This window comes from Lithobates pipiens, unplaced genomic scaffold, assembly GCF_037356315.1.
Source record: "Lithobates pipiens isolate NorthernLeopardFrog02 unplaced genomic scaffold, aLitPip1_a1.2 Scaffold_23, whole genome shotgun sequence".
NCBI lineage: Eukaryota > Metazoa > Chordata > Amphibia > Anura > Ranidae > Lithobates > Lithobates pipiens.
In genome coordinates, this window is record NW_027507785.1 from 276,076,486 (window position 1) to 276,102,061 (window position 25,576).

Genomic DNA, 25,576 nt, shown 5'->3' on the forward strand with positions numbered 1-25,576 from the left:
ATGATGGAGGCAAGAAGCAACCCTTGGCTGCCCTTGTGCTTGCCACACTCTAAATGTTTCTTTCTTTTGTATTAGGGTTTTATACGAGATTCAGTCAGCTTTTACCGAACAAAATCAGCAGAGGAGACAATGAACACACAGGCAGAGACATCATGTTGTCTGGGCTGCCCTCTCATATTATTTTTCTTGTCTGTACTTTTATCTAAAGAGATGATCAGATCTAAAAATAAAATGGAAAAGAAGGCAGCAGCAGCAACAGACTTTCTTGGAATACAAAGCAAATTACAGTGTTTTTATTTTAGTTTCTTTAGCTTTTGTTAGGACTAATTTGCAGCTTATGATCATCCAAAGCAAACCTGAGCTTTGCTTTAATCCCCTTCTCCCAAACAGCGCATATTCAACTTTTTCCCTTACTGCTGGAAGCAAACATAATACCTGTTACTTCTGGATATGGACTCCTTCCATGTGACTGAGCTGGGCCAATCACTAAGCACCAGTGCGGTCACACGGGGAGAATTCATAGTCTTGTGTAGGCTTCACCTTGAGTGAGTTTGTTTCCACAGGGTGTCTTCTCCTGCTCTTCTGCTTCTTGCTGCTCAATGGAGTGGCAGGGGAGTGAAGGAATGGTGAATATGTGCTATAGGGAAGGGATAATTAAAACAAACTTGTTGCTTTAACCAATTCAGCCCCGGAAGGATTTTCCCCCTTAATGGCCAGGCCATTTTTTGCGATACGGCACTTTGTCGCTTTAACTGACAATTGCGCTGTCGTGCAACTCTGTACCCAAACAAAATTGATGTCCTTTTTTTTCCCCCCACAAATGGAGCTTTCTTTTCGTGATATTTGATCACCTCTGCAGTTTTTATTTTTTGCGCTATAAACAAAAAGACAGACAATTTTGCAAAAAAAATTTTTTTTTCTTTCTGCTATAAAACATCTGAAAAAAAACTCTTCCTCGCTGAAGCTTTACACCAGGGATATGCAATTAGCGGACCTCTAGCTGTTGCAGAACTACAAGTCCCATCATGCCTCTGCTTCTGGGTGTCATGTTTGTGGCTGTCAGAGTCTTGCAATGCATCATGGGACTTGTAGTTCTGCAACAGCTGGAGATCTGCTAATTGCAGATCCCTGCTTTACACCATCCCCAATCCCTAAGGATGGTAGCAGTCTACTCCCCCACTGCAGGAAAAAACAGAAACGTGGGTCCAAACAGTGTGATACTGTAGCTATATTTATTAAAATCAAGTACATACAAAATAAATTAAGTCAGCTATAACTTACAATGACAATCAAAATAACAGTTAGTGATCATTGTGACAAAAGTCAATCGTCTCGGTGCTCCAAAAATTATTTTTAAAGTGCTGAAGTGCTTCATGTAGACATACTGTGCCATGTGCCCCACTCTCCTCTCATGTTCCCATTCTCCTCTCATGTCCCCACTCACCAGAAGAAATGGACCCTCAACTTTGCAGTCTGGGGGTCAAACACGCTTGTTACTGGTGTGAGGAAGTGTACATGAAGCACTTTAGCACTTTCAATATGTTTTGTGGTGCACAAGCACTTTAAGAGTGTTTTTGCTATTGACTTTTGTCACAATTATATTATCGCCAACTGTAAGCGCTGTATTATTATTATTTTGATTGTCATTTGAGGTGAATTAGCACCTCAAATGACAGCGGCTGCAGGTTTTTCATTTTTTGTTGCATTTAGGTTGTCATGGTTTTCACCTAGCACGAGTGTTGATTTGTTTTTATTATAACTTGCAATGGATCATCTGCCCCTGATGACATCCCATAAGGCAAAATGTTGGAGCTAGTGGATTGACGTTACATGCAGTATCTGTTATATATTTTTATAAATATCACACACGGTGAAGCTGTTTTTCAGTTTTTTTCTTTTGATGTGAGAAAGTGAACAGCTACCATCCTTAGGGATGTGATAAAGAAAGATCGCTGCACCAACCAAATAGATACAGCGAGTACTGCTGCAAACACTGAGGGAAATGTCGGAACCTAGGTAGATAGATTAAATAAAGATAGTGCTGCGCTCTACATAGATTATGTGCATAAATAAAGTGCAAAAGTGCTCTGGTTTAGAAACACTAAAAAGAGGCAATTCTTGTGATATAAAGGCACAGATAAAATTTAAACACAAGGTAAGATAAATGTATCACACATTCATTGTTATTCTTCAGATAAACGCAATAATAAAAAAATCATGATAAAATATCCAAAATACAAATCTTTCTCATGGGTGAATAAAATTAAATGTGTGCGTGAAAAAGTCCTTTTAAAAAACATACGGTGCAGCAACTTTGGTGACTGTATATCAGTGAGTAGAAATAAACTGCTGGTGCTAGTGATCACTTTCTGCAATGTAGTGCTAGAAATAGGTGACGACTTGTCCTCTGTGGAACGTGATATATGGGTGTCCCCTTACCTTACTGCTGTAAGGTAACAGCATGTGAATGTATCTTTAATATCTTTAATATGGAACCGATGTATGTACTCTGGCAACCGTCCCAATTTGGCGTCTCCAGCTTTGCTGGTGTATATTTCCTGTTTACAATCAGTGTCCCCTTTTAAATCCCTGCTATGTCTGAAGCGGGTAAACCTCGCAAATAGGCCATGGGCTGATAAAAGGAACAAGAGGGATGCTTGAAAGTGTAGTAATTTTGCAAATATTTATTGGTAACAATACAGTAAAAGGCAGGTACTCACATTAATAAGTATCAAACTGGCAACAAAAAACGAGCAGCGAGCTTGCCCGCGTCACTTCTGGTATCTAGTATTCCCGACGTATGTTCGTCACAGTCACGCGATTTCATCAGGAGTAATTTTGCAATATTTGCTAAATTACTACACTATCGAGCATCCCTCTTGTTCCTTATATCCGCCCATGCCCTATTTGTGAGGTTTACCCGCTCCGGACATACCAGGGATTTAAAAGGGGACGCTGAGCTGTCCAGGAAACACGCCCTGTTTGACACCTGGCACACCAGGTACCCATCAGCGAAACAATTCACCTTCTATTCCTATCCCCATAAGTCCCACTCACGACTGGACTATTTCTTTGTTAATGCCCCAACCTTGAGGGCCTGTACGGACTCGCACATTCAAGCCATATCATGGTCGGACCATGCTCCCATCAAACTTTCCCTTGCACTCTCCCCAGGCACTTTTCGTACATGTAACTGGCGCCTGAATTATTTCTTACTTAAATATGGCCCGACCAGAGTGGAAATGGAGCGAACATTGGAATACTATTTTGCTGAGAATGGCTCCTCTGGAGTTTCCACTTCCTCTCTCTGGGAGGCCCACAAGGCAGTCCTTAGGGGCCAGTGCATATCCCTCTCCTCGGCCTTAAAGAGAAATGCCAACGCCGCCCGTAGAGAACTCCTGGATAGACTTCCAAGTCTGGAAGCGAGACTGCTCTCCTCCCCATCCCTGGCCACTCTTAGGGAGCTTATCAGTGTCTGGGCTGGGCTGAGGGACGTAGACATTGGTAGGGTAGAGAAGGCCCTCCTTAGGCTTCGGCAAACGTACTATGACAAGGCCAACAAGCCACACACACTCTTAGCCTGACAACTTCGCGAACGGGCGGCGACCTCCGTGCCTGCCCTCCTTAAAGACACCAAAGGCGTTCTCCAGTCCCATCCCGCTAACATCGCCCAAATATTTCATGACTATTACTCCATTCTCTACAACTACCCGAATGTCCCACATACCCCTCCCTCATCTGACTTGTCCCGAGATATCAACTCCTACCTGAGGGGCTGTGACCTCCCTGTCCTCTCCCCTGCGGCTCTTGAGACCCTTAACTCCCCAATCAGGGAAGAGGAGATCGGGGATGTGGTCAAATCTTTACCCAATGATAAAGTCCTAGGCCCGGACGTCCTTCTGTACCTTTACTATAAGACTTTTCTCCCACATTTACTGCCCCATATGACGACCCTGTTCAACTCATTCCTTTCATCCACGCCTGTCCCGAGGGACATGCAGGCCTCCTATCTTACGCTCATTCCTAAGGTGGGCAAAGACCACACCCTCCCGTCTAATTACAGACCAATTGCACTCCTCAATACCGACCTAAAGATATTTACGAAAACACTAGCTGGCAGATTAAATACTCTTCTGCCGTCCCTCATACACAGAGATCAAGTGGGCTTTGTTCCCCTTCGCCAAGTTGGGGACAACACGAGGAGGGTCATCGATCTAGTGGATGTTGCGAACAAGGCCAAGATGCAGGCCTTACTGCTCAGTTTGGATGCGGAAAAGGCCTTCGATAGGCTGAGTTGGCCTTTCTTGTTCGCAACACTCCGATGGGTGGGTATCGAGGGGCCCTTCCTTAGAGCCATTATGCACCTGTTCTCATCCCCCTCGGCTAGTGTACGCACCCAATTTGCCACCTCACCTGCCTTCCGGATCTCTTACGGGACCCGGCAAGGCTGCCCGCTCTCCCCCCTCCTCTATGCTCTGTGTATTGAACCCCTAGCGGCCCACATCAGACAAAACCCAAACATCCATGGGATCCCGGTCCGTATTCGCGATTTCAAGATCTCTCTATTCGCTGATAACGCTCTCCTTACTCTTACGCAGCCCCATATCTCTCTCCCGAACCTACATCTCGAACTGGATAGATATAGTGCTCTCTCGGGTTACAAAATCAATAGCTCTAAAATGGTAGCCCTCCCCCTTAATATCCCCCCCCAAACTTTATCGGCACTATCACAATCATTTAACTATGCGTGGAGGACATCTTCTCTAAAATACCTGGGGGTCCACCTAACACCTTCCTACGACTCTCTATGCAGCCAACTTTCCCCAACTGCTTGTATCTATCAAAGCATCCTTAACCAAGTGGAGATCTCTGAGGCTGTCGCTGCTTGGCCGTCTCGCAACACTAAAAATGACCATTTTACCCAAACTTCTGTATCTCTTTGAGACTTTGCCCATCCCTGTCCCTGCCTCATTTTTTAAAAAACTCCAGGGTGACCTTCTAAATTTTTTATGGAACTATAAGAGACACCGGATCAGCAAATCGGTTCTGTACGCCCCCCGTACCCAGGGCGGCCTAGCATTCCCCAATATAGCCAAATATTACTTGGCTGCCCAGTTGCACCCTATGGCCTCCTGGTGTACTCTTCACGCCTTTAATCGCTGGACGCAGATTGAGAAACTGTGGTTAGCCCCCGTTCATCCGAACTCCATGCTTTGGAGCTCCGATATAACACATGGGAGGGCGCACCTCCTGGGCCCCATGGCGCTCCTGCGCACGCTTTGGCGTTGTGTGAAACTGTCGTATCCGCTTACCACTACCTCCTCACCGGTGACCTCATTTCTGTTCACGCCAAACATCCCGGACAGCCTGACCTCGCAGATGTCCCACTTTTGGATGGACAGAGATCTATTCCACTATGGCCACCTGATAGACCCCAGAACTAGGTTTTTGAAATCCTTTCAGGACCTACAAAACACTTTTAATTTACCCAAACAGGCCTTCAGTTATCTGCAACTACGGCACTATGCCCAATCGTTTGTGGCCAACCTTTGTTTTTCCCCTTTAACTGAATTCAAAAAAATATGTTTGGAGGGCTCTTCCCCAAAGGGTATGATTTCCCGCACCTACCAGCTTCTGATTGTGTCCCCCTCACCGGACGGGCCACGCCATGCCTATATGGGCAAGTGGGAGCAGGCCCTGGGTGAAACTATACCCCTAAGCACGTGGCAGCGTATCTGGTCGCAGGCTTCCAGAAGCTCCATCTGCACGCTCTACAAGGAGAACCAATACAAGATCTTATTCCATTGGTATCAGACCCCGGACCTGCTCCACTCCATATACCCACTGACTGACTCCCGTTGCTGGCATTGCCATAAAGATAGGGGAACGCTATTCCATATCTACTGGATGTGCCCCCTACTTCTCCCATACTGGCTGATGGTGCAATCCTTGCTCCGATCTATCTTCGGCGCTGAGGTGCCCTTAGATCCCAAAATTTATCTGTTAGGTCTCCCACCCGTCTCCTTCACTAAAATGTCACAGAAATTATTGTCGTATGTATTAACTGCAACCCGCTGCCTGGTGGCCCTAAAATGGAAACAGACGGACCCCCCCTCCCTATCTGAACTGCACACCAGGATCAGAGATGTTAAGAGAATGGAATACCTGACAGCCTCCCTGAATGACACCCTTGATAAGCATGATAGAATATGGGAGCCTTGGGTCCTATTGAAGAATCCCCCAGCCTTCTGATACACGGCTCTCTTTTCATGGGCCTAATGCTGCCTGAGGTGGCTGTTTTTTGGGACAGTCCTGGGCTCTTGGGGCGGGAGGCTGCCTTAACCCTCTTACACCCTATCTCTATTCTTTCTCTCCTTTTCCTGACTTAGCTTTTCCCTCCTCTAATGCTCTTATTACTATTTGTGGAAGAGACCTGGCACAGGAGATCCGCTATTGCGGCTCTTTTACTCTATCGTAGCTCACTATGATGTCAGGGGTCATAAACTTTATGAACCGCCACCTAGTCTTACCCCAGATGGGATGCTGGATTAACAGGCAATCTGATGTTGTGATTATTATTGTACTATGCATCCTCCTGTTCTTTATTGGAAATGCTTTGTTCTCTTTTTTATTCTTTTTCCCTATCTTTTTGTTGATCCCCTCTTGTTTCTGTTCCCCTCTCGTTTTTCTTTTTTGCAATTAATAAAATTGTCAGTTTTCAAAAAAAAGGGGACGCTGATTGTAAACAGGAAATATACACCAGCAAAGCCAGAGATGCCAAATTGGGACGGTTACCAGGTTCCATATTAAAGATACAGTCACATGCTGTTACCTTACAGCAGTAAGGTAAGGGGACAACCATATATCATGTTCCACAGAGGACAAGAAGTCACCTATTTCTAGCACTACATTGCAGAAAGTGATCACTAGCACCAGTACTTTTTTTCTACTCACTGATAAACAGTCACCAAAGTTGCTGCACCGTATGTTTTTTAAAAGGACTTTTTCACGCACACATTTAATTTTATTCACCCATGAGAAAGATTTGTATTTTGGATATTTTATCATGATTTTTTTATTATTGCGTTTATCTGAAGAATAACAATGAATGTGTGATACATTTATCTTACCTTGTGTTTAAATTTTATATCACAAGAATTGCCTCTTTTTAGTGTTTCTAAACCAGAGCACTTTTGCACTTTATTTATGCACAAAATCTATGTAGAGCGCAGCACTATCTTTATTTTATCTATCTACCTGGGTTCTGACATTTCCCTCAGTGTTTGCAGCAGTACTCGCTGTATCTATTTGGTTGGTGCACCATATGTTTTTTTTAAAAAGGACTTTTTCACACACACATTTAATTTTATCCCCCCATGAGAAAGATTTGTATTTTGGATATTTTATCACAATTTTTTTTATTATTGCTTTTATCTGAAAAATAACAATGAATAATGTGTGATACATTTATCTTACCTTGTGTTTAAATTTTATCTGTGCTTTTATATCACAAGAATTGCCTCTTTTTAGTGTTTCTAATCCAGAGCACTTTTGCACTTTATTTTCAATTTATGAACATAATCTATGTACAGCGCAGCACTATCTTTATTTTATCCATCCTTAGGGATGATTTTTTCCTTAGTGGAAACAAGCGTGTATTGACACCAGTGTAAATTTCGTCAACTAAAACATTTTCGTTAGCGGCTTATTTTCGGTGACGAAAACTACCCCACATTTTGGTCTAAAAAACGATGACAAAAATGATTTCCATTTCCATCAATGATCATGTTTTCCCTCCCAGTAAGTAAGGTAGCAACTGTAGCGTGCTTAGTAGTGTGGCGTGCTTAGCACTGTGTGCATTACAGGCCTCCTCAGACCACCGTCCAAAGCACTGTGTGCATTACAGGCCTCCTCAGACCACCATCCAGAGCAGTGTGCACATTACAGGCCTCCTCAGACCACCGTCCAGAGCAGTGTGCACATTACAGGCCTCCTCAGACCACCGTCCAGAGCAGTGTGCACATTACAGGCCTCCTCAGACCACCGTCCAGAGCAGTGTGCACATTACAGGCCTCCTCAGACCACCGTCCAGAGCAGTGTGCACATTACAGGCCTCCTCAGACCACCATTCAAAGCACTGTGCACATTACAGGCCTCCTGAGACCACTGTCCAAAGCACCGTGCGCATTGCAGGCCTCCTCAGACCTTGTAGAGCACTCACTGTACAATACAGTTTTATTTTAACATTACACTTCTGTCAAAAAAAGCAATGTTCTTGTAACGAAACATGGTTTTACTTATAAAGACGTTATATAACGGCTTAATCTGTGTAGTTTGTTCAAACCTTAATAACATAAATGATAACATTTTTGATTTTTTGTACTCCAGGAGTATATAATGAGTTTGGAAATTCTAGAGAAATGCTTAATTAATGGATTACAATTTAGTATTAGATTTTAGTTGACTAAATAATTGCAGATGATTAAATTGCGACTAAAATGACCAAAACGGATTCAAAATTTGATGCCAAAATGAACACTGATTGACACTGTGCTTGTGGGGTCCTACTGTCTGGGGAGTGTGTACCCCAAATGCTTGGTGGTGATTGGTGTGCTTTCTCTATTGTACATCATGGGACACAGAGCCTTAAGTAATTACTTAATGGGTTATAGGCCACCTTCAGGTGTTGACACTGGTTATACCCAATCAATGAAGTTCACTCCCTATATAACCCCTCCTCCTTCCAGGAGCACATCAGTTTTTTTGCCAGTGTCTAAGGTGTTGGTCACGAGTGAAGATGTGCTCTGAGGAGCTCCACTGGAGGGATCCATGCTGGATTTAAATAGCCTCCATAAAGACCAGATCCAGCCAAAGTGCCACTAAGGCCTAAAAGGTTTTGCCTGTAAAGCCTCTCTTTGTAGGGCTGGACCCCAGGAACTCAGGGCTTAGTTCTTACATTACCTAAAGCTTCCTGATGGGGTGTTTTACAGGTCCAAGGGAGTTGGAACCCCATTTTAGGGACCCGGTCCTCGAAGGTTTGCTAAACGCAGCCCGCCGTGATGGATGAGGGCTGGATTGTCTGTCAATTCAGCAAAATCCTGCGGCGGGGATAAGGTAAGGGAAGAAACTTGGGTATTAAAAACACCTATGTATTTCTTCCATTAGGTCTATGCACATACCTTAATCTGTTGTCTTCACTGATTGCAGCAGCATGTGGAGGGAGACTTTCAAGGTAAAGGAAATCTGCAAAAATGTTTTCTTTCTCCCCCTGATGGGACCAGAGGGTCAGGCGCGGAGGTCCCGCTAATACGGTAATTGTTTTAACTGTGGCTTTTTTCACTGTTTGTGCGCACAAGTAAAAGTAAAAAGGGGCAGAATTTTTTCTAGGAGGGGAAACAATGGTAGATGATCCTTTCTCAGCCTCTCAAATCTGAGAAATTGCTGATACAATCTCTTACGGAGATGGTTCGTTGTACTTTCATGCTACCCCTAACGGAGTCTCCTGAAAGTTTAGTTTCTTCCTTGGGTTCCTTAAAACCCTCTCAACCTTTGCATGCGTTTCCTGAACATGCATTACTAGAACAACTTATTTTTGCTGAATGGGATCACTCGGATAAGCATTTTCTCCCTCCTAAGAAATTTGCAATTCTCTATCCCCTGGAGGAGAAATTCTCCAAAAGATGGAAAATACCAGCAGTTGATGCTGCGATTTCCAATATGAATAAAGGCCTAACTTGTCCAGTAGACAATGCACAGATGCTTAAAGCGGAGCTCCACCCGAATTCCTACTCCTATGCCTATAGCATTATCTTGTTCTCTAATTGCTGGATATACCCCTTACCTTGCTGCTGTCATCTTGTGTTTTTTTCTTTTTTTTTAATTTCCTGCTCCTGGAGATTCCGGAAAGGAATGGTGCTGCTGCGGATATGGGTGGGGCTTCAGCGGCAGGTCAGCGCTTCCTGTTGGCCACACTGGCTCCTGGGATCGTTTTTTTCAATTTCCCAGGAGTCTGGTGCCCAAGCGCGAGATCGGAGATTATACGGGCGGTGCATGCTGGGACAATAGCAGCACAGTGTCCCGAAAGACAATGCCTGTGGGCTTCACATGCCCACAGGCAAAATGGAAAACGTCAGGAGACGTTTTTATAAAGTGTCCAGAATACCGAAAAACGGCAGCAGGAGGATTAGAAAAAAAAAGAAGAAGTTAACCAATTCGAAAACGTACTTCATGCAATTAACACCAAAAAAAAAAAAACCCTCTTTAAGGATTCAACAGATAAGGAGTTGGAATCCCTGTTAAAGTGGAGCTCCGCCCTAAAGTGGAGCTTCCGCTCATTGGAACCCTTCCCCCCCCCTCCAGCGCCACAATTGGCACCTTTCAGGGGGAGGGGGGTGCAGGTACCTGTAGAGTACAGGTATCTGAACCCACTTCTGGCATAGATATCTGCAGAATCTACGCCCTTTTCCGAAGGTCCCCCGCTGTCTGCTGGGAAACACATGGATCCCAGAGACAGCGGGGACCATCCTTATTGCGCAGCGCAACTCGCGCATGCGCAGTAGGGAACCGGGAAATGAAGCTGCAAGGCTCCACTTCCTGATTCCCATACCCAAGATGGCGGTGGCAGCACCCGAGAGACGATCGAGAGATCGGCTTCGGGTGCCGACGTCGCGGGCGCGCTGGGCGGGTAAGTTTTATTATTTTAAAAGTCAGCAGCTGCAGTATTTGTAGCTGCTGGCTTTTAAAAAAAAAAAAACGGCGGACTCCCGCTTTAAGATTTACTTTTTCCATGGCAGGTACCATTAATCAGTCTGCAGTCGCTGCAATAAGCATCTGTCAATCCCTAAAGGACCAATTTAAACAGGTCCTTAGAGAGATTCCTGCACAACAAGCTTGGGATTTGGCTAAACTACCAAAAGCATTATGCTTTGCCATAGATGCTATTTAAGATTCTATTCAGCAGGCATCCCGCCTTACGCTTATGCTTGTGCATTTGCGTAGAATCCCGTGGTTAAAAAAATTGGTCAGCTGAAGCATCATGTAAAGACCTCCTAACTGGGCTCTGCCTTTTCATGGGGAGCGACTATTTGGAGAAAACTTGGACAAATATATGCAAACAATTTCTAGTGGGAAAGGTACTCTTTTGCCAGTCAGTTAAACGGGCTCTTTCCCCTATGCCAGGGGCTTCTGCCTCTAGGCAGGGGAGATGACCTCCGCCGTCACACTATAGAGGAAGATCTCGGAGTCAGACCCAGGCTCAAAAGAAGTCCTGGGGTCGGAAACCTTAAAGCCGGAATCCTAAAGCCTCATTATGAAGAGGCAACCCCTCTCACCAATATGGGGGGGAAGACTTCTGCAGTTTTCAGAAGTCTGAAAAGAAGAAATTCAGGACAGATGGGTCACCTCCCCGTTAATGCTGGGGTACAAGCTGGAATTTCGGGACTTTCCACTGTCTCGCTTCCTGAGATCAAGCATTCCCAAAGATCCAGAGAAAAGACCACCTCAGTTTCAGGCACTAGACCGATTAATATCTCAAGGGGTGATCATACAGGTCCCCACCAAAGAGCAAGGTTTGGGGGTTTTATTCAAACTTTTTTATGGTACTGAAACCAAATGGAGATGTCAGACCCATTCTAGATCTAATAAATCGAAATCAGTTCCTGAAGATCCGCTCCTTTTGCATGGAGACGATCAGGTCAGTAGTTTCTGTCCTTCCTATGAGGAGAACTTCTGACATCAATCGACATCAGGAATGCATATCTGCATGTCCCTATATTTCCCGCTCATCGAAAGTTTCTGCGGTTCGAGTTAGAACAACAGCATTTCCAGTTTGTAGACCTGCCAATTGGGCTAGCCACAGCACCCCGGGTGTTCACCAAAGTGCTGGCCCCACCTATAGCCAGGTTAAGGGCACAGGACACAACAGTCGTTGTGTACCTAGACGATCTATTACTAATAGATCAGTCGGTGGCTCATTTGGAGCAAAGCATAGGCACTACAACCAACTATCTGAAGAGTTGGGTTGGATTCTCAACCTAGAGAAATCTTCCTTAATACCGCTAAAAAAGCTGGAGTACTTGGGTCTGATCATAGACACAGCCCAGGAAAAGGTGTTCTTGCCTCACGCAAAGATCAACTACATAAGAGAGTTGGTTCGGATGGTCAGGTCAAATGGCAATCACTCCATTCGCTTTTGCATGAGGTTGCTAGGAACCATGGTGGCTTCATTTTGAAGCAGTTCTCTATGCCCAGTTTCAAAACTGTTGTAAAACAGTATCCTGTGTGCTTGAAACAAAACAATTCAAGCTTTTTTTGCCAATGCAGCTGTCCCCAAGAGTGTTCCAAAGCCTCACTTGGTGATTACTAACCCTGAATCTGCTGAAAGGAAGATCCTTCAGACCAGTCATCTGGAAAGTGCAAACGACGGATACCAGCCTTTCAGGCTGGGGAGCAGTGTTCATTTTAGTTTTGGGACTAAAATGGCATTTTAGTTTTAGTCCCATTTTTAGTCTTCTGCAATTGTTTTTGTTTTAGTCCTATTTAGTCGACTTTTGTTGACTGAAATCTCCAGTATATTACAGTAATTGCAATTTAGTTGTAGTCCTAGTCTTTTGACTAAAATGGCCTTTAGTTTGTCATATTTTAGTCATCTCAATTGTTTTAGTTTTGGTCGTATTTTAGTTTACTAAAATAGTATTCATTTAGTCGACTAAAATGTTTTAGTTGTTTTAGTCGACTAAATTAACCCTGCTGGGGAGCAGTGCTAGAAGAGACAACTGTCCAGGGACAGTTGTCAAGTACCGAAAAGAACCTTGTCCATCAATATCCTAGAGATTCGGGCAGTACATCTTGCTCTAAAGACCTGGACTTTCAGGTTATGGGATTGTCCTGTCAGGATTCAATCCGACAATGCCACATCTGTAGCCTATATCAATCACCAAGGGGGCACCGAAAGTCTCTCAGCGCAGAGAGAGGTGAACCATATTCTAACTTGGGCAGTCTTCATTCCGAGAGTAGAGAATTGGCAGGCGGACAACTTGAGTCGCCAGCATTTATTCCCAGCGGAATGGTTTCTTCATCCCGACATATTTCGGGCTGTTTGCCAAAGATGGACGGATGTAGATTCTTGTGGTGAGAGCAGTGAAAATCTATTTTAAGGCAACTGCTCAGATTCGTAAGACTGATGTCTTATTTATTCTGCCAGAGGGTCCTAAGAAAGGACAGGCAGCGTATAAATTCACCGTCGCTAAGTGGAGTTGACAAGTGATAATTCAAACTTATGATTTAAGGGGTAAAATTCCCCCGTTTCAAGTTAAGGCGCATTCTACCAGGTCGGTTAGTGCTTCTTGGGCAGTGCGTCATCAGGCCTCCATGGCTCAGATCTGTAAGGCCGCAACTTGGTCTTCATGGCATACATTCACAAAATTTTATCAGGTGGATGTAAGGAGATATGAGGATATCGGAGGATATCGCCTTCTGGCTCAGTGTGCTGCAGGCAGCAGTATAAATCCTCAAGTCTGCAGGTTGTCTCTCCCTCCCTTCAAGTAGCATTGCTATGGGATGTCCCATTAAGTAATTGCGTAAGGCTGTGTGTCCTATGGTGTACGATAAAGAAAATAGGATTTTTATTACAGCTTAACTGTAAAATGCTTTTCTTGGAGTACATCATGGGACACAGAGGTCCCGCCCCTCTTTTGGGATTAAGTATATTGCTTTTCTAGAAAAACTGATGTGCTCCTGGAGGGAGGAGGGGTTATATAGGGGAGTGAATTTCCTTGATTGGGTATAACCAGTGTCCATTACCTGAAGGTGGCCCATAACCCATTTAAGTAATTACTTAAGGCTCTGTGTCCCATGATGTACCCCAAGAAAAGGATTCTACAGGTAAACTGTAATGCAAATCCTACAGTTAAATTGGTTGTAAACCCTCAGATATACCCAGGGAAGTGAATAGCCTCAGATGATACAGAAATGAAACAAATCTCCTGACATAAGATTTCGTTGTATATCTGATATCTTTCCCTTTCTACACTCTTTGGAAAGTGCAGATCATGACACACGATGACATACGTATCAGACCAGTCATACTTTTTCCCAGTGCTTTTGAAGCTGGACTGTACATATTTAGTTGTACAATCAAGGCACAAGAAACTGGATTGTAAATAAATGATTATACTGTTTGACAATATGACAACATTAGTGCCACAGGGATATTTGATTTCTAGCAATAATGAATGACCTTTGTTATTTTTCCTTTTTTTTTCCTGTGCAGATGCCAGAGGAGCAGGCATTCTGTGTGCTGGTCCGGATTATGTATGACTACCAGTTTAGAAACCTTTACAAGAATAACTTTGAAGATCTTCATTGCAAGTTTTACCAGCTTGAACGTCTCCTGCAAGTGAGTTTTGAATTAAAGTCCAGCTCCAGGATTTTTTTATTTTTTTTCATCTTATCTCCTCCAGTAAATCATTTTCTCCACTAGATGTCCTCAGTTGTCGGGGGTTGATTGACACCTAGTGTCATTCAGCAACAAAGGATCTGCTGCTACTTGGGGATGCAGCCTACATCCATCTGTGGCATGCTGCCAACACCTCAGCCTTGCTTGGCTGCAAAGTCCAACATATGAAGGAAAAGAATGTGTCCATACAGTGACTGCCAAAAACACAAGAGGTTTATTTCTAAATAGCAAATTGCAGTAACATCTGCGGTCCCGAAGGGCCTGAAATGATTTACACAAAAAAAGTGCCCTAATTGTAAGGTCAAGATGTTGATATTTTTGAGAGTCCACTTTTGCCTTGAAGCATTTCATAACAAAAGAGTTATTGGATTAGGGTGACGGAGTTACTCGTGTGGCTATAAATGCTGGGGTATGATCCCATTAAATCTGAGGAAGCCAGCTGGATGAGCAGTTATCTTATCCAACATTACAATTCCAGTTATGACTAAAAGTATGAGCTTACTTAACTACTTCAGCTCCGGAAGGTTTTACCCACTTCCTGACCAGGCCATTTTTTGCAAAACCGCACTGCGTTGCTTTAACTGACAATTGCACCGTCATGCAACACTGTACTCAAATAAAATTCATCTTTTTTTCCACAAATAGAGCTTTCTTTTGGTGGTATTTGATCACCTCTGCTGTTTTTATTTTTGTGCTATAAACAAAAAAAAAAGACTGTCAATTTTGAACAAAAAACAATATTTTTTTACTTTCTGCTATAAAACATTGGCAATATAAAAATGTAAAAAAAACCGGAGTTAGACTTACCGGTAACTCTTTTTCTAGGAGTCTTCCAGGACAGCCTTTGAGATATAGGGCTCCTCCCTCCGGGACAGGAAACACGTCAAGCCAATTAAATAAAAGGTGTGGTCCTCCAGGCCCTCCTCAGTTTTACTCCAAGAACCGCCGGGAGGCTCTGAAAGACATAACACACTAACAATCATGTTAATACACATCCTCACCACTTAGTCCAATTTAAACAACTTTGGGTGGGAAGCCAGGCTGTCCTGGAAGACTCCTAGAAAAAGAGTTACCGGTAAGTCTAACTCCGGTTTTCTCATATCGTCTTCCAGGACAGCCTTTGAGATGATAAGCAAGGAGCTCACCTTGTCAGGGCGGGACCACTGCCTGGAGGACCTTACGTCCAAAAGTCTGCTCTTTATCAGACCATAAATCCAGACGGTAATGTCTTGCGAACGTTGAGTAGCTGGACCACGTTGCTGCTTTGCAGATCTCCTCCGGAGAGGCTCCAGCCCTCTCTGCCCATGATGCGGAAACCGCCCTTGTAGAGTGTGCCTTAACTAAGGGTGCCTGCTTCCCCTATCGCCATTCGTATCCACCTGGCGATAGACGCTTTGGACGCCTTGCAGCCCTTGCGGGCGCCCGAAAAATTAACAAAAAGTGAGTCTGACTTCCTGAAGACCTTAGTGGCTTCTAAAAAAATCAATAGACTTCTCCTGACGTCTAACAAACTTAAAGATCTCGCCTCATCCTTGTCTGAGGTTGAGAAAAAAGTTGGCAAAATAATATCCTGTGTCCTATGAAAAGTGGACACCACTTTAGGAAGAAAACTAGGATCAGTCTTAAGTACTACCCTGTCCTCTAAGATTAACAGAAATGGCTCTCTGACCGAGAGCGCTTGTAGATCACTGACCCTTCTAGCTGACGTGATCGCTATCAAAAATACAGTCTTTAGTACAATCCACTTAAGTGAAGCCCCCTCTAATGGTTCAAATGGATCTTGGGTCAGAGCTCTAAGAACCAAGGCCAAATCCCAAGTAGGACAGGACTTCATTCTCACAGGCCTGGATCTAGATAGAGCCTTGAAGAAGTTCCTGACAAATGGATTCTGCTGAAGGGAGGACTGAAGGAAAACACTTAAGGCCGCCACCTGTACCTTTAGAGTGCTGATAGATAGGCCCAGTTCTACCCCTGCCTGTAGAAAATCTAGGACTGCCGGGACCCCGGGACTTGCAATCCCCTGTTCTCGCAACCAGGAATTAAACCTCTTTCCTACCTTGGCGTAAATTGCCCTAGTAACAGGTTTACGGCATTCTAACAAGGTCCTAATCACTCTCTCTGAGAAACCCTGTGACCTTAAGATTTGTTCCTCAGATACCAGGCCGCAAGCTTGAGCCTCTCTATCTGAGGGCACAGGATCGGCCCCTGGGAAAGTAAGTCCTCCCTGACTGGTAGAAACAGCGGAGGATGTACGGCCAATCTCTTTATGCTGGCAAACCAGGGTCTCCTTGGCCAAAAAGGAGCTACTAAAATGAGGTCCGTAGTTTCCGAACGGAACTTCTGCAGAACCTCCGCCACCATCCTTACGGGAGGAAAGGCGTAACACAGGCCAAACATCCATGGATTGGCAAGGGCGTCTATCCCCCTGGCCCGATCCTGTGGGTGAACCGAAAAAAAATTGTGTCACCTTCCTGTTGCCTTCTGTTGCAAATAGGTCTATTTCTGGCCTTCCCCAGCATGACACGATCTCCTCGAACACTTCCTTGTTGAGGGCCCACTCGTCCTGACCTATCTTCTGGCGACTGAGAAAGTCGGCCAGGAAATTCTGGGTTCCCTTTAGGTGAATGGCTGATATTGAGGACAAATTCTTCTCTGCCCAGCAGAAGATTTTGTCCGCAATTACCTGCAGTGCAGGGCTTCTGGTTCCCCCTTGCTTGTTCAGGTAGGCTACTGCTGTCACATTGTCTGAGCGAACTTGCAGATCCCTGCCATGTAACCGGGACTGGAATGTTTCTATAGCTTTCCAGACTGCCAGAAGTTCCTTCTGGTTTGAGGAACGACCTGTCTCTAGGTTCGACCAGGAACCCTGGGCTAAGGTTCCCTCTAGGTGGGCACCCCAACCCAGCGCACTGGCATCGGTCGTGACCACCACCGTAGCTTGTGGGGACCAGGGAAGACCCCTGTCTAGGTTGACCTGGGCCCGCCACCACCAAAGAGACCTCCTGACTGCCGAGGATAGGGGCATAACCTGATCCAGGCTCTCCTGCCTGCCATCCCAATAACGGAGCATGAGTCTTTGTAAAGGACGCTGATGATGTCTTGCCCAGGCCACCGCTGGAAAGCATGATGTCATCAACCCTAGGACTCTCATCCCCTCCCTGATCTGGGCTTCCCGACCAGATTGAAGCTGGGCTACCGCCTGCTCTAGCTTGCCGATCTTCTCCTCCGGAAGAAATACTCTCATTTCCACTGAAGAAATCCTGTATCCTAAATACAGGACCTCCTGTGAGGGGGTCAGCTGGGATTTTTCCTGGTTTATCAGCCACCCCAGTGAGCGCAGGAAAACCAAGGCCTCCTGTATGTCCCTCTGCGGCTGTTGGGCCGACTGGGCTATGAACAGTAGATCGTCCAGATATGGGATCACTGTTATAGCCTTGAGCCTTAATGGGGCCAGTGCCTCTGCCAGAACTTTTGTAAAGACTCTTGGTGAGGCTGAAAGCCCGAAGGGGAGAGCTCGAAACTGGAGGTGTAACACCCCCGTGTTCAACCTCACCGCCAACCTGAGAAATCTCTGAGATTCCGGATGAATCGGGATATGCAAATATGCATCCCTGAGATCCACTGTGGCCATGTGACAGCCCTGAAACAGGAATTTGGTTACCGAGAAGATTGACTCCATCCGGAACCGCTTGTATTTTATAAATCTGTTCAGGGGACGGAGATTCAGTATTAACCTGAACTTCCCCGAAGGTTTCTTTACCACGAATACGTGGGAGTAAACCCCCAAGCCTCGCTCCTCCTGAGGTACCTGCACCATTACTTCTTGGTCCACCAGATCCCCCAGAAGAAGAGCCAAAGCCTCTGCTTTCTCTTGGTCCCTTGGTAACCTTGTTACTTGAAAATTCGGGAGGGGAACTGAACCAAACTCCAACCTGTAGCCGTTCCTTACAAGATCTCGAATGAACGGACTTTCGGTTGAAGCTTCCCACTGTGGGAGGAACTTCCCCAGTCTTCCTCCCACCGGGACGCAGGAGTCACTGGGTTTTAGGGGAGGGTTGAGGAGGATTGAATAAGATACCTCCTCTGCCTCTTCCCTTGTGACCCGTCCAATGCTTTTTGGGGCGAACCTCCCTTTCCTGCAGGTTTTGCTGCCTGGGGCTTCGAAAAAGGCGTTTCCCTTCAGGTCTCTTTTTCCTTTCTGGGAAAGCTTTCTTCCTATCCTGCGTGCGCTCTAACGCCTCTTGCAGGCCGGGCCCAAACAAATGGTCCCCTGAAAAGGGTAATCCACACAACTTTAGTTTTGAAGCTGTGTCTCCTGACCAGGTCTTAAGCCAAACGGCCCTTCTGGCAGCGTTCACTAGTGCTGCTGATCTAGCAGCCAGTTTGACTGATTCTGCCGAGGCATCCGCTAAAAAGCCCACCGCTTTAAACAGTAGCGGAAAGGACTTCAACAGCTGTTGCCTAGAAGTACCTGCAGAAATATGTGATTGTAACTGTGTAAGCCAACACTCCAAGTTTCTGGCCACACAGGTAGCTGCTAGGGCCGGTTTAAGCCCGATGGAAGAGGCATCCCAGGCTCTCTTGAGCAGCAGATCTCCCCTCTTATCCATAGGGTCCCTGAGTGAACCCATATCATCAAAGGCCAAATCTGTCTTCTTAGAGACCTTAGCCAAGGGAGCGTCTAATTTGGGAACCTTGTTCCAGGGATGCACCGCATCCGATTCAAAAGGGAACCTCCTTCTAAGGCTACCTGAAAAAAATGGCCTTTTTTCCGGTTGTTCCCACTCCAGCAGAATCGCCTCCACTAGCGACTTATGGACGGGGAATACCCTGTCTTTCATTACACTCGACCCTTGATACATCATGTCGTGTTTTGAAAGCTGGACCTGTTCTTCTCTGATCTCTAAGGTGTCATATATAGCCTTGAGGAGGTCACCCACATCATCCAAAGACAGCTTGTATCTGGCTGATCTAATGGCCTCTTCCTCCCCCTCAGATTCTGAAGTAGACTCTGTCCTAGAGGAGGCTAATGACCTGGATAACCTCTCCCTATCCACCTCCTCCTCCTGACTTGGTTCGGATAAGGAAGGCATACTCACGGCTCTGGGTAAAGAGACAGAAGGACCCTGCATCCTATCCATCATGTTTTTAAAAGATTGGAAGGTGGATGCAATCTCATCCTTTACGGATGTTAAAACATTCTGACAAGCTGCCACCGAGTCCTCTTTTACCAGGCTACTGACACAATCTGGGCAAAGCGGCTTCTCCCAACCGGTGCCTAACTTAGCCCCACACACGGCACATTTCCTTCTGGGTAAAGGTATCTGGGCTCTGTCCTGTTTAACCTAAAAACAAAGAAAAACAGGGTCCCATTAAAATACCACCCCTGACCACACCACTGTGCTTCTAGGGTCTGTTTAGGAAGTGCCCCCCTTCACCAGCAGGTTCTCCACCCCGGGAAGGTGCTACGGGTCAGAGTGACCCCCCACCCCCCAGTGTAAGTCCTGGTCTGCCCTCACCAAGCTTACCTGAGAGGTACTGGAGCCTGTTGAACCGGAGTCCACCTGCACAACCGCACTCTCCATGGTTCCTGTGTATCACTCAGTCTCTCTGAGCCTTCACACTGCTCCAGGCAACCCTGTAGTCACACCGCCGCGCCCAAAGGACTGGAACGGGTCCTGCGGCGCCCCCTGATGACGCGAATCCGGCGGAAGTGCGTCTCTCCCACTTCCGTACGCCAGAGCGCAAAAACTCCGCCCCGACGCCGTGCGTTCTTACGAACGTACCGCTCACAGTACCCGAACGCCGGTCGGTAGAGCGAACGTCTCCCGCCGCCTCCGACCGACAGGTACGAGCGGTTAGCGCTCCGAGGGGGAGATTGCCGCGTATCGGGGTCCCGTTCTCTCCGAACGTTTAAATGGCAGCGGGGACTGAAAGCTACCCTCTCCTCCCTTCGTTCGGACCGAGGGGTGCTAAGGGCCAGGTCCATCAAGGCGCTCTCCCCAGGTAAAACCCCTGAGAAGGAGCTCCCCTTACCAGTTCCAAGACGTGCTCCTTCCCGTCCGGCAGGAAACACAAAAACTGAGGAGGGCCTGGAGGACCACACCTTTTATTTAATTGGCTTGACGTGTTTCCTGTCCCGGAGGGAGGAGCCCTATATCTCAAAGGCTGTCCTGGAAGACGATATGAGAAATACAATTTCTTCATCAATTCAGGCCAATATGTATTCTGCTACATATTTTTGGTAAAAACAATCCCAATAAGTGTATATTGATAGGTTTTCGTAAAAGTTATGGGATATAGTTGGGGACTTTTTATTTTTATTTTTTTATTGTTTTTACTAGTAATGGAGGCGATCATCGATTTTTTGTGGAACTGCGACATTGCGGCTGACAAATTGGACACTAAAGCCCGATAGACACAATCAGTTTTTCTGCTGAGTTTTTCCTTCAGATTTACCAAAACCATATGATTTGAGGTCAAACCTTAGGCGTTTCAATTTGTATGCAATCAGACAGGCCCTTGCACTACATGGTTTTGGGGCGATCAAGGGGTTAAGTGTGTGCCTGGGAGATGCTTTCTGTGTGGAGGACAGATACACTGGAGGAAAAGAGAGATCCGTGTTTCAGCTTAGTGGAAAGAAAAGATCTCTCTCTTCCTCTCTGACAGATCCGCAGTTTGCCTTGTTTACATAGACACATCAATGCTCCGTCTCTACACAGAATGATTGTCAGGTTGCGGCGGCAGCCGGACCAGCTGATTGGCTCCCACTGTGTCCAATCACAGAGGGAGCAGTGCATGTGCGCCCTGCGTGTGCAAAATCACGTACAGATATGTGATTTTGCGCAGCCAGGCCGCCCTGCCGCAGTGTATATGCGGTGGGCGGTCCGGAAACGGTTAAAGAGACGCCATCATCAACTTAAACATTTCAGATAAAATAACAGAAGCTGCAAGCACTTTCAATTGTGTTTTTCTTTTTTTTTATTTCTTTTTTATTGGCTTGCAATGTGCCTTTAACCACTTGATCTCCATGAGGTTTTACCCCCTTTTTGACCAGGCCATTTTTTGCTGTTTAGCACTGTTGCATAACCATGCAGTTACCAGTTAAAGTAACACTGTACCCAAATTACATTTATGTAATTTTTTCACACAAGTAGAGCTTTCTTTGGATCACCACTGGGTTTTTTGGGTTTTTTTATGAACAAAAAAGTATGAAGAAAAAAAAAAAAATATATTATATATATATATATATATATATATATATATATATATATATATATATATATATATATATATATATATATATTATTAATACATATATTATATTCAAAGAAAAAAAAATGAATTTCTTTATAACTGTAGTCCAGAATGTATTCTGCTACATGTCTTTGGTAAAAAAAAAACAAAAAAAAAAATCCCAATAAGTGTATATTGAATAGTTTGTGTGAAAGTTATAGCATTTTCAAATGATGGTGTATATACTACTGGATTATTATTATTTTTTTGATACTAGTAATGGTGGTGATCAGTGATTTATAGTGATTTACTAATCAATGTGGCTGATTTTTCTCCCTGTTTGAAAGGGGAAAACAGTCACACTGCTGCTCTGTATACAGAACCCTGGGTTGTTCGTAAACACAGGGCTCTGTACTCTGATTCGTTAAGCCGATCAGCAGGTCCCTGCCATAAATCATGGCTAGGACTGGCTAACGAACTTGTGCTGTACTGAATCGCAGCACAAATGGGGCAGTGTGCGTTCCCCCTACCCAGACATGGCGAATCCTGTATGTGATCCTGCGCAGAGCAGCCGCCCCGTTGCCATATATGTGCATGGAGCGGTCTGCAAGTATTTAAACTTGCTAGAAAATTGTGACTACTCAATTTCCTTGTACGTCATAGCCCTTTCCTCTTCTGGAAATATATAATTACTGTCTGTGCTGGCCCAGCTCCTCTGCCCTTCCCCTTCACTTCATTACATAATCTTTTATGTAGCTTCTATTAACTTTTTTAGAAGTAATTACTTATTCTCTCCTAATACATGACTTTTGCATTGAGATTTAAAAAAAAAAATATTTCTATTGAATGTAGCCGTCACAAAGCAATCTATTGTAGGTAATGTACCTAATGGGAAGATCTGTGCCAAATTTACACAAACGGTATTATTACCTATTCACATGAGTTTACTTTTTTCCCCTATTGGGTTTGTATACTAAACACTTGTGTTTCCATATGCAGACACACGGCCCCACTAATGCTGCTGTCAATATTACTCTAAACCTTTCCTTAAAGGAATGGCCATCTGTTTCCCTTCGCTCTCATTCTGCATAATAAACAGCCTGGATGTCACTGTTGATATTTTCCAGCATGGATTTCTCTTCTGTGCTGCCAATGTTTACTCCTGGATTTCTTTAAGTTGCACAAGCCAGATAGAAAGCAGCAGGGCTTGGATTCCTTAATCTGGCATTGTGCTATTGTGAGATGAGCAGAGGTTTTTATACGAGGCTGCAGACTAGTGAGTGTCATGTCTTAGCCCTTGTACACGCGGTCGGACATTCCGACGGAAAATGTCGGATCGGACCGTGTTGTCGGATAATCCGACCGTGTGTGGGCTTCATCTGACTTTTTCCATCGGAATGTCCGACCAACAAAGTGAGAGCTGGATATAAAAAATTTCCGACAACCTGATCTGATCGGACTTTGTCCAAACGATTGTAGAGAACTCCGATCGGACAAAGTGCCACGCATGCTCAGATCAAATTCCTAGACCAAAGCTATTGGCTACTAGCATGAACGTAGTCCCATCGTAACTAAATAACGTCATCACGATACGAACGATCGGATTTTCCAACAAATTTGTCCGATCGTGTGTATGCAACACCAGTTTCGGACAAAATCTGTCGGAATGTCCGACCGTGTGTACAAGGGCTTATTCTTGTCTGTGACTTTCAGTGAATAAAAGAATGCCGTTAAATTGTTCATTTTACTTTTCTAAATATATTGATACGCTATATTAGGGATCTTCCAATATGGCCTTCCAGCTGTTGCGTAACTACACATTCACAGACATGACTAGGCATGATGGGAATTATTGTTCCTGAACAACTGGAGGGCCATAGTTTGAAGACCCCTGCGCTATATGGTAAATAGCCAAATCCTTGTGGACACCAGACCAATGTATCTTCACTATAAAGCCAAAAGTATGCAGACTTCCAGTTATTGAGTTCAGCTGTCCCAGTGAAGGATAATGAAGCATACAAAGACATTTTAGAAAATTGTGTGCCTTCAACCTTTTCGGGAACAGTTCGGGAAAGGCCTTTTTCTCTTACAGTATGGTTGTGCTTCTGTGCAATGACCTGGGTTCAAAAAGCCATAGTTTGGTGGTTTTGGTGTGGAGGAACTTGAGTGGACCTCCACCCAGATAAACACTTTTGGGATAAATTGGAACTCTGATTGCCAGCCAGGTCCTCTTAACTTAAGTGCACAAAGAAAAGTACATAAAGACATGGTTTGATGAATTTAGTGTAGGGGAACTCAAGGGGTCTGCACCGAACCCTGACTTCAACCGTACTGAAAACTTTTGGAATGAATTAGAACGCTGATTGTGGGCCAGGTCTTCTTGTCCAACATCATTAACTGACGTCACAAATGCTCCTTTGGCTGAAAGAGCTCACATTCTGTGGAAAGCTTTCTCAGAAAAATGGAGCCTCCGGTGGGGGAAGAGAGGTCAACTTTAACCAGTTCCCACCCGGCCGTCATTTGATTATATAGCTCTCTCGTTTTGGGTGGACATCATATGACATCCTCCCAGAACGTGCCCCAAGGGCCACGCTGCAGGGCGATCTGTTGCTGCTGCTACCATGTGATCGCTGTGATCATTTGCAGCCTATCATTTGACAATTGTAAACAGTAGATGGCTTCCATTCATGCAATTCATTGTGTACAATTGTGTTGCTTGCTGTGATTGGTCAGTGATCACATGGTACAGACAGGGCCAATCACGGCCCATCTGTGCCATATGATTGGCTGTGGTCAATCACAGCTAATCACAATAGTAAACAGTGAATGAATCTTTTTTTATTCCATAAAGAATATTAGTGCTACTATGTTAACACTGTGTTGCTCTGGTCACAGTATGCATCGTAAAAAGGGGAAAAAAAAAGTACTAAAAAAAATATATATATATTACATACTGTAAGGCCGCGTACACACGCGGGGACTGTTCGCTGAAACTGTCCGCTGAAACCAAGTTTCAGCGGACAGTCCGCTCGTGTGTGGGCTTTCAGCGGACAGTTTCAGCGAACAGTCCGCTGAACAAGGTTTTTCGGAAATTCCGAAAAACTGCCCGCTGAAACCTTGTTTCAGCGGACAGTCCCCGCGTGTGTAGGCTTGTTCGTCAAAAAAAGTTGCGCGCATGCTCAGAAAGGATTTTCACGCCGAAAGTTATAATGCAGTGTATAGGACGTCGTATTTTTCGTGCCGTCGTACGTGCCGTTCACGTCATCGCGCACGGTTTCAGCAAACTGTTCGTACGTCGTGTGTGGCCATGTCCGTCCATGCTAATTTTGAGCGGACTGTTTGCCGAAACTGTTTGACGGACAAAGTTGGGCGAACAGTCCCCGCGTGTGTACGCGGCCTAATAGTCAGTGTCCCTGATCCTCAAGCCTCCTACTAAATACCCTGGACTGTCTACTTTCCAAAAAGGGGTAATTTGAGGGATATTTATGCTGTACATGCATTTTCGGGCCTCAAGAAATGAGCTAGGCCATCAGTACATCAGGATTGATTGATTGTCAGATATATTTATACCATAGTTTGTAGACTCTATAACTTTCCTTCAGTCTAAATAATAATCACTGAGATTTGGGTTATTTTCAACCAAAGAAATGTAGCAGTTTACATTTTCGTCTTGGTATTTTGTTTAGCAAAAAATTTGAAAAAACAGCGGTGATTAACACCTTCCCATCTGACCTATCGTAGAATGATGGCTGGGCTGGAGCACTGTTGTTCTGGGAGGATGTCATAAGAGGTCGTCACAGAACGCACCTCTAACAGGGCCGCAGAGCAGTGCGATCTGTTACCAGCTGTGTCCACTGGACATGGCCAATAACAATTATTGTACTG

General features: G+C 45.0%; 1 protein-coding gene across 2 annotated transcripts in view; it reads left to right on the forward strand.

The window, feature by feature from the left end:
• RABGAP1L (RAB GTPase activating protein 1 like) overlaps positions 1–25,576 on the forward strand; it is a 613,081-nt gene that overhangs the window by 400,801 nt on the left and 186,704 nt on the right. For both annotated transcript variants that reach the window (XM_077453243.1, XM_077453242.1), the window contains exon 16: positions 14,270–14,395. In XM_077453243.1, coding sequence (XP_077309369.1) covers positions 14,270–14,395 — 126 coding nt within the window. The remainder of the gene's footprint in view (positions 1–14,269; positions 14,396–25,576) is intronic.